Source organism: Plecotus auritus (assembly GCF_963455305.1).
Source record: "Plecotus auritus genome assembly, chromosome: 7".
In the NCBI taxonomy this organism is placed as follows: Eukaryota; Metazoa; Chordata; class Mammalia; order Chiroptera; family Vespertilionidae; genus Plecotus; species Plecotus auritus.
Window position 1 is genome coordinate 13,263,238 of NC_137774.1, and position 12,043 is coordinate 13,275,280.

At 37.5% G+C, this 12,043-nt stretch overlaps 1 protein-coding gene across 4 annotated transcripts in view; it reads right to left on the reverse strand.

Annotated features, from left to right (window-relative positions):
• MBTD1 (mbt domain containing 1) overlaps window positions 1-12,043 on the reverse strand; it is a 46,843-nt gene that overhangs the window by 15,551 nt on the left and 19,249 nt on the right. For all 4 annotated transcript variants that reach the window (XM_080682474.1, XM_080682472.1, XM_080682473.1 and 1 more), the window contains exons 8-13: window positions 5,085-5,202; window positions 2,270-2,404; window positions 1,901-1,989; window positions 1,463-1,697; window positions 803-858; window positions 358-462 (exon numbers count right to left, since the gene is read on the reverse strand). In XM_080682474.1, the coding sequence (XP_080538600.1) occupies window positions 358-462; window positions 803-858; window positions 1,463-1,697; window positions 1,901-1,989; window positions 2,270-2,404; window positions 5,085-5,202 (738 nt within the window). The remainder of the gene's footprint in view (window positions 1-357; window positions 463-802; window positions 859-1,462; window positions 1,698-1,900; window positions 1,990-2,269; window positions 2,405-5,084; window positions 5,203-12,043) is intronic.

Consider the following 12,043-nt stretch of genomic DNA (forward strand, 5'->3'; position numbering starts at 1 on the left):
AAAAGGCACAAAAAGTTAACACAGGAAACTGAAGATAAACTTGGCCTTGTTACAATTCTGTGTTGGACTAGCTTTGACCAGGAAGTAACTTAAATATTCTTCCTCTAATTTAGGATATACTTCAACAAATAAAGGTAGCGGACTCAAGATGACAATCGTAACGAGCTATACAAAAGGAGAACCTCTGATAAGAGAATTCAGTCACTTTAAATACTCCTAACCGTCTTGTCTCCCCAGTGAAGATACACACACACACATTTTATGTCAAAAAGAATTCTATTAGGGGCCTCCTTCTCCTGTAACTTTAAAAACAGCTCTTATAATTGCATTCCTGTATTTTAAAACCCATTCTCTTACCTTTCTAATGGTTGCCACACATATTGTGGAAAGATTTAATGGGTCTATAGCTTCCAATTTCATTCCTTCCTTGAACCATTCCCCAGTCTGGTCCACTTCTTTTACCTAAAGAATTACATGAAAGCACATCACTGTTACAAATATTATCATTTTAATAATGCAAGTTACCAATTTGAAAAGGTTTACCAGATGGAAATACCAAATGCCTTCTCCTACCTACCTAATATTTTAATGCAAACTTCCATTAGGGAACAGAGAGAATTCAGACAAACAGACAGAATTTAAAAATAATTATAATCAATAGTTGTGACACCTACGAATTACAAGGTTTTAATCCTTTTAAGTGAACATATGTAATTGTGATTTCCATAATTTTAGGAAAAAAACCCCACAACCCTCTTTTAAACATAATTTACAAATGAGGGTTCTTATAAAAACTTCTTACCTTAGCAAATAAATGTGGTGGTGTATCAAAATGTCCATCCTGTTTCTTTGTAATATCTACAAGGAAAAGTTACATACTAATCTGTCAGCATTTGTGAGAAGACCAAAAACCACGTTTCTTTGAAGGTTTCAAACTCACAAGGTATGTATACTCTAAAACATGGCAAAAATATATGCCTTCTACATTTATGATTAATAACCTTTAATAGTCTTACTCTCTTCAGAGTACATGTGCCATTAAGTACACTCAGCCAATTAGAATGCTGGTAATTCCCTAAGGAGGGAATTGTAACTTTAAGTGTGTTTTAATGTGTTTAGTATTAAGTTTAACCACAGGTAATTCTGCTATTTTGATTAAAATTGAATGGAAAGGGAAAGGATACAGACTGAGATCTTTCAAATGGGGTGGATAAGAAAAATGTAAGAAAACAAATGTAGTTGTGACCAAAAATGCATTATTTTTAAATTGAGGACAAGTGGAAGAAGGAATTAGTTAGGACACAAATATTCTGTGTGAAGATTCTCGATTAAGGTAGGATAAGTTGCCCAGACAACGAGAATGCTCTCTTTGACCTAAGCTGTTCTGTAGAGGAAAATAACCAAGTAGCAGACTTCAGCCTCAATGACATTGCCAACAGGAGTTCTCATGACAGGTGCTTACCAGATCTTTTGAATCGATGGCCTATGCTTCGAGACCAGCCAATATGATGGATGAGTGGGCTGTGCATATGGCACCAGAAGTCATCTGTTTTATCTTCACTGTCTTCATACACTAGTCTTAACCGTCCTCCAATCACACTTTCCACCACTGCTACTCGTGTTCGACACAAATGCCTTTTGTCAACCACTTCCACTCTCATGCAAGGTTTGAAAGGGTACTGCATACTTTCTGAAACCTTGAAACAAAAGCAGACAAAAACTCTTTGGGATTCATGACGGAAGTCTACCAATTATTTTACTATTGCACTATTAAAAATAATGATATTTACTACAGCTCTGGCTCACTAAATTAACACAATTCCTTAAAAACTTGAAAGTTACTCCTTTTTATAGAGCTCTCATTTGACACTTCAGTCCCTTTCTAAGATCCCATCTTTACCTTTTGTGAGAAGTCGGGAGGAAGTGTTTTGGCACCAGTAAGTCGTTTCACTAGAAAAGCTTTCCAGTTCGTATACTTATGATGAATAGCTAAAACAAAAGAAAGAACCAGTTACACTTCAGTGAAGAGTGAATTGCTGCATAAAGTATTTGTTAAAAAAAATAGTAACAAATTTCCTTGCAATTTAGAATATCAAGGTCCTGAAGAGCAAAAAAAAAATAGAGAAAACAAATATGTCTTGCCAGCAATTAAGTCAATTGAAACCAAAAAATACACTTTTAATTTCTGTATCACCTTAATGTCACTATGAGTGAAAGTGCATTTAAGTATGTGGATTTACATTACAGTAAGAATAAGTAAACTACTTACTTCTAGGAGGGACAAGAGGTTTCCCACTGGCTGCACACCAGCCAACTGGACGGATATCAGAACTACATATATTGCACCAGAAGTCCAGAGCAGAGTCGTTTTCAAATCCTTCATATCTTAAAAGGGCATTGTAACCTGAAACCAACAAATTAATCACCACATAAGGAGAAAATAAATGAAATAAAACAGGATCTAGCTGCTGGTGATGGTTTTAAAACGTTAGCGTGCATCTGCAACAGAAACACTTGCAGGGTTGAGAACAGACAGATGGCTAGGCCCCACCCCTGAGATTCTGATTTAGCAGATCTTGGGTCAGTCTGAGAATCTGCATTTCTAACAAGTACCCAGTGATGCTGCTGCCCCTGGTGTACGGATCAGACTTTGAGAACCATTTGTACAACACAATTAGTTTTACTGTTTTCAGAGCATGGCTTCCTCCTTAGAATATATTTCAATTTTATCCATGGTTTCTTAAATTTTAAAACAGAAATTCACAGTGAAAACAGAGTTGGGAAAGTTCTATTAGAATGTGTAGTTTTGAAAATAAAGGAAGAAGATTGTGTATGGTTAGTTAATAAAATCTTTCAAGTCAGAGAAACACAGTTAAGACACATTTCAAAGACATTATTTTACTCAGCTCAACAGGCCACCAATTATTCTTGGATAATTTGGATTTAGCTACTTCAAGAGTCTAAATTTTTCTGTCCTGTTTATTTGGAAATAAGACTTGAAAATGCTAGGTAAATAAATTCAATAAACACAGATAAAAGTCTGTGAAATCACTTAAAAAACTGTTATGTACTAAGCAAATAGGAAGCTGTACTTTGTAGAAAAAGAAGAAAGTACAAGATATAACCTGTTTATAACTTAATAAAATCTTATGTTAAAATAGATTAAAGTTTAACTTAAGGTGTTTAGTAGAATAAAAGAAGCCAAATAAACTTATATTTCAGGCCGGGAGCTACATTTAGTCAGCATTTACATGTTAATATCTATGATAAAAATTTATAGCATTACATCTTTAGTTTTAAAATGCAGTAAGTCACAGAATAATTCATGAGTTTGCTAACTGTTGCTGAGCTCTAGTTCATGATTAACACCAGGCTCACTTCTAAAACATCACTAAAGTGGCTTAGAATAAGATATATGAGGCAATTAGATAAAACAGAAATGTAAAATCAGAGATGGAAGGCAGAAATAATTCCCGGATATTAAATGCAACTGACTTAAACACCTAGGACAGAAACAACATATTGCTGTTTTAAATTATGGTGTAGAGGATAAGAGTAGCATTTAGAAAATGCTTACAAAGCAGGGGAAGCATTTCAAGGAAAAGATAGGAAATGAATTGGTTATATGCCAAGTGCAAAGCATGGGACATTCTTGTGAGAGTAAGCAAAGGCACAGAGATGACAGAGAACACACTGTATGAGGGCGGAGGAAGATTAATCTCTTTAGAACAGATCACTTATATTGGGGAGCAACAAAAGATTTGGTCATTGGTATACGGTGCAACTCAAATGGCTGTAAATGCAGACCATCTTCACCCTTTAAGGACAAAGAAGCCAGAAAGGTCCTGAAGAAGAGCAACAAAAATAGAGAAATGCCTATTCATTTGTGCATTAAAGACATTTAATTTAATTTGTAAAAATGGAATTAAGTTCATTTTCAGGGAAGTTAAGTCTATCGATGACTGGGGGAGAATTTCTGGAGACAGGACTAGAAAGAGCAGGATAAGACACCTCTTCCAGTAATCTAAGGGTAACTTTTCTTATCTGAGTGGCTGTCCCTCCCCTAAAGTGCTACAGTGCCCTATGACACCACCACTCACTGAGCACCTTGTCGTAAACTTTTCCAACATTTGGCAGATGGAAGCTCACAGAAAAAAAACAAGTCTTACACTTTTGCACATCACCTGCCTTCAGTGCCTAACAGAGTAAATACCTAATGCATTTACTTCATGAGCACTGAGGTAATCAGGGTCAGGGGACACAAAAGTAGTGGAAATGAAGAAAAAGGAAGAACTCAAGATACATGAAATTATCAATACCAGTTGACTTTTGGTATTGTGACTCATCACTTGTTTTTAATACCTCTACTGTGTGTTACTTTTCAAAGTATTTTCCTCTTCCAGGGGTTGGCAAACTACATTACGGCTCACAGATCTGGTCTGATTTTTGTTGTTGTTTTTAAAAATATTCTTAATGATTTTTAGAGAGAGAGGAAGGGAGAGGGACAGAGGGAAACATCAAGGTGAGAGGAGAGCATCGATTGGCTGCCTCCTGCACACACACCCCCCCCCCCCCCCGGGGGATCGAGTCTACAACCTGGGCATGTGCCCTGACCTGGAGTCAAATCCACCACCTTTTGGTGCATGGGATGATGCTCAACCAACTGAGCCACCCAGCCAGGGCTGGCCTGATGTTTTGTAGTCTGCCATCTAAGAATGGTTTTTACATTTTTAATGATTGAAAAAATAACAAAGAATAGTATTTCATAATAGGTGACATTTACATAAAACCCAAATTTCAGTGGCTATACATGAAGTTTTACTGAAACACAGGCATGCCTATTCATTTGTGTATTGCTACAGCTGTTTTGATGCTACAATGGTAGAGTTGAATAGTTGTGACAGACTGTTTTGCCCAAGAAGCTGAAAATACTTGTCTGGCTTTTAACAGAAAAAGTTTGCCAACCCCTGCGCTATTACCATATTTATTTATTTGGCAACATTTGCAAAATTTACAAGTAGTATGTTTCCTTAAAAGTTACAAACATAATCGGCATTTTCTAGAACAAGATGTGTGCTTTTCACCTGCTAATTTTACAATTCCAGCAATCCAGAAGACTTTGGTAGGTAGGCTGCAGTCTGTATTGGGAACTTCTACTCTCACATTTTCTGAGATATCACCCCAGCAGGTCCCCATAGGTGCCTGTCATATAAAAATTACTAAATTATCATCTTATTAACATAAAACCTAAAACATACCATTCAAAATTAAGCATTACTATCAATAATAAAAATATTAAACTAAAAATGCCATTTAATTCATTCACTTTTCTTTAAAAACATAATTGTTATTCCCCTTTTCACAGAATTCTATTTGTAAAAATCCAGTGACAAGGTCAAGCTCAAGATGAAGAGGATTCACATATATTAGAATAGATCCATGTCGACCAAAATTCAATACTGTCCTAATATAAGACTTGAGCAGCAATTTTTGTAAAAACTGAAGCACAACTTGAGGGACTTCACAGGATAAAGGTGACTTAAGAAACGCATTATTTTTAATATGCACTGAATAAATACACTTTAGCTTAATCTCTAATTTTAAAAGATCTCACCGAAGAGCAGAAAGAAAAATAATTCCTATTAGCAATGTGGTTTCCAATAACAAAGGAGAAACAAAACTTAAATATCTGTATTTTCTACTTAGTTAAATTCATAGAACAGAAATATAGCCTGTTAAACAGACATGTGGCAAAAGCACTGGGTACAGTTATTTAAAAGTGCGAGTTGAAGAGTTTTTGAAGATGCATACCATAGTAACTTGTTATATAATTTGTTATTTCTAAATTTCTCATGCAGGAATTACTATAAACAAAGAGAAAACTTTCAGTGTTAGAACCGGTAATCAGTAGCCTCCAGACCAAAAGGTTAAAATGAGGATTCAGAAAACCAATCAAATGACTATCATGAAGGGATTTTCCAAAATCTCACATATGTTCCTAAATTACAATTTCCATTACATTTTAATCCTTATAACTTGAGGCCATTTACAATTATCTGGAGCATATGCAATGGTAAATTAAACCAAGTGAATTCAGGATTGTAAATGCTGATCATACTAAACAGTCTCTGTGGCCTTTGACATCAGCTCCATGAAATATAATTTAGAACCTTGATCATGATTAGGTGAGATTATAAAAGACCTGATAATACGAGCAAATCAGGAAAAGACAAAATAGCTTCAAGGCTCAAAGATGAGCAAACACAAAGACATCTAGGAGTCACAGGATCTAGCCAATTTGAACACTGGGCAATGTTTTCCATGCAAAGCCTTCCATACATTGGCAAATGCTAACCCAATAGGAGGATTAGCCTAAAACATGAACCCTATCCTCTCAATACTTTATATGGAACTTCTGAAGGAGAGGAAGAAAATGTCAAATAATACCGAGCTAGGATAAGTCTGGCACCAAACACAGAATCAATCTATGGCTATTGCTTAAAGTAGCAAACAAACTTGAAGACAGTGGCCTATCTTAACTATGTGTGATTCTGGAAGGATACATGTAACTACCTCCCTGAGCTGTGCAAAAAATAATACATCCATCATGATTACCTCTTTCTGCTTTTTTAAAAATGGAAATACTGGACTCTTTGGGTTCTGCTATCTCCCCCTATATCACTCTAGACTGTAGGGCCATCCCTATTGCCAGCAGATATGATCAGAAAAGGAGAGGCTGGGAGGAAGATAGGTAACATAGATTAAGCTAAGATAAATTAACACAAAGACCATGTGTTCAATTCTGTGAGGATGGACCAATTAGAGTAGACAGATGTAGTTAAATGTATGTATTGAATTAAGATAGGGTAGTCATTCATCCCTCTTTGTTTGGCTGCCAAATCTTATGGAATGGGTTTATTTTTCATTGAGAAGAAAGAGGCATCGTATTGCTGAGCAGTTGGGGTTTATGTTGGCACATTGCTAAGTACATTTGGCAGACAGGACTCCTTTTTGCACTAGATATGACAATGTCATACTGATTTTTTTAAAAAGCCTTAACAATTATTTGGAGAAAATAACTTTTAGTCACATTTTATTAAAGAAAACAAAGTACCAATATGCTCACTTAAAAAATAAAGTTCATGTTGACTTTAGCAGGGGTTATTATGTTCTGGTCCCTACAGTCTGGATTGGTATAGGAGAAAGTAGCAGAAAGTGACATTTGTTCTTGCCTGTAAGTTTGTGGTTCTGCTAGGCCCTCTTAAACCAATCCATATGGTTTACTCTAAGAAAAAAAAGAAGAAAAAACAAAAAAGAGCACTAGAGCCACTGCACAGTATGTGCTCGATGTGTTGAAATAAGGTAATTTTATAGATATATCTGCCCTTTTGTTTAAAATGAATATTCTTAAGTGTGGAAGACTAAATGACCCAGGGCTTGACAGCCATCTTCATCCAAGTCATCTGTCTTCTCTTGCTGGCAGGAGGGATACCTCTGAAAGTCTGGATTGGCATAGCATGAACTAGCAGAACCATAATTTACAGGTAACAACAAATTTACCTTCCAGACTCAGGGCGAGAGGTCCACCTCAGGCTCCTCCCAAACCAGGAAGATCTGCTTCACCACTTCCTGCTCCAGGCCGCTCGTGAGGCTATCTGGGAGCGACTCTCCTTCCCTGCAAGGTAAGCTATCATCAGGTCCTGCGGACACGGCCACGTCCAAATGCTGAGGGCTCCCCAGCACAAATGCATAACCTCCACCTGACTGTCTGCAGGAAATCAGTCGACGGGAAGCCTTATTTTCTGCACTTCAAGAACATTCCCAGACAGTCCATTAGCCTGGATGGCTAGTATTTAGACGCTCAGAGGGCTGATTCACTGCACATAAGACGATTCACGGCAGAAATACAGATTTCCTTCCACAGAGCTGCCAACCTATAATTTTTTTTAATCCTCACCTGAGGATATTTTTTCCATTGATCTCTAGAGAGTGGAAGAGAGAAGGGGAGGAGGGGAGGAGGGGAGAAGGAGGGAGGGGGGAGAGGGGAAGAGGGGGGGAGAGAGATAGAGAGAGAGAGAGAGAGAGAGAGAGAGAGAGAGAGAGAGAGAGAGAAACACTGACGTGAAGAGACACATCAATTGGTTGCCTCCTACACTCGCTTCTACCAGGGCTGGGGAACCTGCAATCGAGGTATGTGCCCTTGACTAGGAATTGAACCTGCAACCATTCGGTCTGGGGACAGACACTCCAACCACTGAGCCACACTGGTCAGGTCCAACCTATAACTTTTGATAAACACACACAATCTTCAATATTAACAGAATTTAAGTGGGCAGAGGTTAGCCTTGAAATTGCATATAGGTAATAAAAAAAAAATCAACCCCAATGATGATATGGCAAGTGCAGAAAAAGTCATCATTAGAATATTTTAAGACAAACAGGCATATGATTACTAAAGTGCATCAAGTAGAAAAAGATGAAATATTTGGCTAATAAAAGGGAGAAAACATTATAGGAAATTAACTAGAAAGAAATTAGAACTCCTAAATACTCTATTTGCCAGAATTAACAGGAAGCAGAAAGAGAAAAATAAATCGTTCCCATTCACCTTTGATACTAGAATCTATTTTTTGGGGTGGTGGCAGCTGGGAGATGGGAATTGCAAGGCAAGTACAAAAGGAAAATGGGATGTTTGGGGTGAAAGAATTACAAACGAAAGAATGCCATTTGCACATAAAAAGGAAAAGCAGTGGTTACTAATTTGAAAGACATAAAACAGTACATAACTAAAAAAACACATTAAACCTATATTGTTTAAGAAAATAATCTAGATTACTTAGGTTTTCTTTAAAACTGGTGATTTTTATATATTACAGTTCACTGCTTTCCTGGAGAGAATCATTTGTGGCAACACAATAGCTAACTCAGATGGGGCACTACTAAGTGGCAGACACTAATTTAAGTTTTAATTTCCATCTAGGACGACACAGTGAAGGTTCTAACATAGTTAAACTGAATGCGAAGTCATATTTATTTTCAACTTTCAATGAGTAAGTGCCTATGTGTGATCAAGGTTAGGGAAAAATATTTTTTAATTGAAAGATTATTTTAATAAGCACGTATCTGAGAAAACAGATAAGTTTTACTATAAACTACTGTGTACATATACATACAAAAGGGCTTTTCTTTTATTCTTAAAATTTAAAAATATAATTGTGATACATGCTGCAAAGAAAGGATTAGAAAATACCATGGAAGATATATCAGCTCCTATTTGTGGAGACAGGATGAGAAAGTATAGTAAACTCAGCTTTAAAGTTACGGCACACATGTAAAAAGAACCTTTAAAAAAATAGAAAACTAAAACTACTTTCAAGGGGGAAAAAGCAGGATGACAGCATTTCTGGCTTTAGTGATCACAATGACAAGACACCAGAGTATATAGTCCAGGGACAAAAAAAAAAAAAAAAAAAAAAGAAATATGAAACCTACAAACACGTAACTGAAGGAGGATGATTTTAGCTTTTGTGTGGTTCATGTACATTTGATATTAACCAATTTTGCCCCCTGCTATAATATTTAGGGAATGTTTTACTTCATTTTATAAGGCAAATCATGGGAAATAGGAGCGTTTCAACTTAAAAGACGGCAGTCTTTATGGCAACAATGCTCTAACCAACTGAGTTACTGGGGCAGGGCTGAACTAGATGATTTTAAAGATGACTCAGAGTTTTGTGCCATATGACTTAGAGTTAAAAGTGCTACTGTCTACACCTCAGTGGTTTCCAACCTCAGGGACTGACAAGGAAGGGGGGGCCAAGGGCCAAGGCCCTGGCCATTCCATTCCATCCCACCTCTTTTTTTTTTTTAATTAATTTTTTTTCTTTATTAAGGTATTACATACGTGTCCTTATTTCTCCCTATTTTTTTTATTGTCTAAAGTTTTACATATGTCTCCTTTTCCCCCAATTGCCCCCCCGGCCCTTTCAGACAATCAGAACAGCTTCTTCTTATCCTAGCTATGTTTATTAGGGAAAAGGGGAATGCTGATGCTTAAAAAAAAAAAAAAGTCTGAAAACTACCACCTAGAAAAAAATAAAAGATATATCAGAAATGTGGCAACCATAATATACAGATTTCTAAGTAGATATATTTAATGACAACTGAGCTTGATTTCCATTGCTAAATTATAAAAAACATCAAATGCTGTTGTAATTGAGGATAAACCACTATGCATATATATTGCAATTATCACACCACCCTCCCCCCAAATTCCTGGTTCAATCAGAGCAACTCTGCTTCCATGTTACACACTGGATGTTGTTGTTTTAAAAAGTATATTTTTATTGATTTCTTTTTAGAGAAAGAGGAAGGGAGAGGGAGAGAGATAGAAACATCAACGAGGGGAGAGAATCATTGATCAGCTGCCTCCTGCATGCTCCCTAGTGGGGGAATCAACCCGGGCATGTGCCCTTGACTGGAATCGAACCCAGGACCCTTCAGTCCGTAGACTGACATTCTACCCACTGAGCCAAACAAGCTAGGGCCACATTGGATGTTTAAAGATTATGTTTTAATGAAGAATCCCCTAGCAGGGAAAGGCTCCCACCCTGTGCTCAAGTTGAAGACAAGGCGTATGTAGAGTCTGGAGGAAGCAGGCCCTACTGATGAACCAGTGTTAGGCAGATCTCCTGTTTCCAGCTGATCCCGACAGTAGGTTTTCTACAGCCAAAGCTAGTAACCCTCCTTGGAGACCTGGAAACCTATCTCAGGGGGAGAACCATGAAGAGTCAACTCTAAACAACACCTCAAACCAAGTGTAGCATGAGGTGTGATCTCCTAAACCAAATGGTTTCAGATGAAGATGCTGGTTAAGCCACAAAGCAAACTCATTAGTACGAATACATATTTAGAAATTACCAATGTAAGTTTTTCCCTATTTGATAAGGAGAAGGCAGTAAAGAAAGATGAGTGGAGCAGAAAAGCACTTGGTGACAGATGCCTTGCCTCTGCGTGCAAAAGGAGTCTCCACTGTATTATTAACATTGATTTTAGAAAAAAAGAAAAAAAATTGATTTTAGAGAGAGGGAGGGTAAAGGGGGAAACTGAGATACAGATAGACAGATAGAAACACTGGTCGGTTGCCTCCCGAAGTGCCCCAACCAGGGATTGAACCTGCAACCTGGATATGTGTCCTAAATAGGAATCGAACCCACCACATTCTGGTGTATGGGGAAAGGTGCTCCAACCAACTGAGCCACACCTGCCAGGGCGACAGCATTCGTTATGGATAACATGATTAAAGCTAGATGCTCTATTTTATATAACTAGAGGCCTGGTACATGAATTCATGCATGGGTGGGGTCCGGCTGGCCCGCCCTGAGCCAGCCGGGGGGAGGGGACGCAGGAGGTTGGCGGGCCGGCCCCACCCTGGTTGAACTCTACCCCTGGTAGAACTCCGGTCGAACGAACAATTTGCATATTACCCTTTTATTATATAGGATAATACTTTAATCTTTAAAAAAATATATATTTTATTGATTTTTTACAGAGAGGAAAGGAGTGGGAGAGAGAGTTAGAAACATTGATGAGAGAGAAACATCAATCAGCTGCCTCCTGCACACCCCCTACTGGGGATGTGCCCCCAACCAAGGTACTTGCCCTTGACCGGAATCGAACCTGGGACTCTGGGACTCTGGGACCCTTGAGTCCGCAGGCCGACGCTCTATCCACTGAGCCAAGCCAGTAGGGCAATACTTTAATCTTAATAAAGCAAAGTTGAAAAGAAAATCAATTTAATTATTATAATTGAGATATAGTTTTATTATGCAAAGATATGGATGTGAAATAAAATATGAAATTGGGACTTTGATATGCTATTTAAAAAATATCCTTGACTACTTACATAAAATAGCTAGACATGGCTTATGATATCGAAACATAAAAACCAGTGTTAAAGATAGTAAAGAATAAAGGCTATTCAGGAGACAACAGACAAGTGTTCCAGGAATCTATCCCAAGAGGACAGTTGAAAATTTGTTGA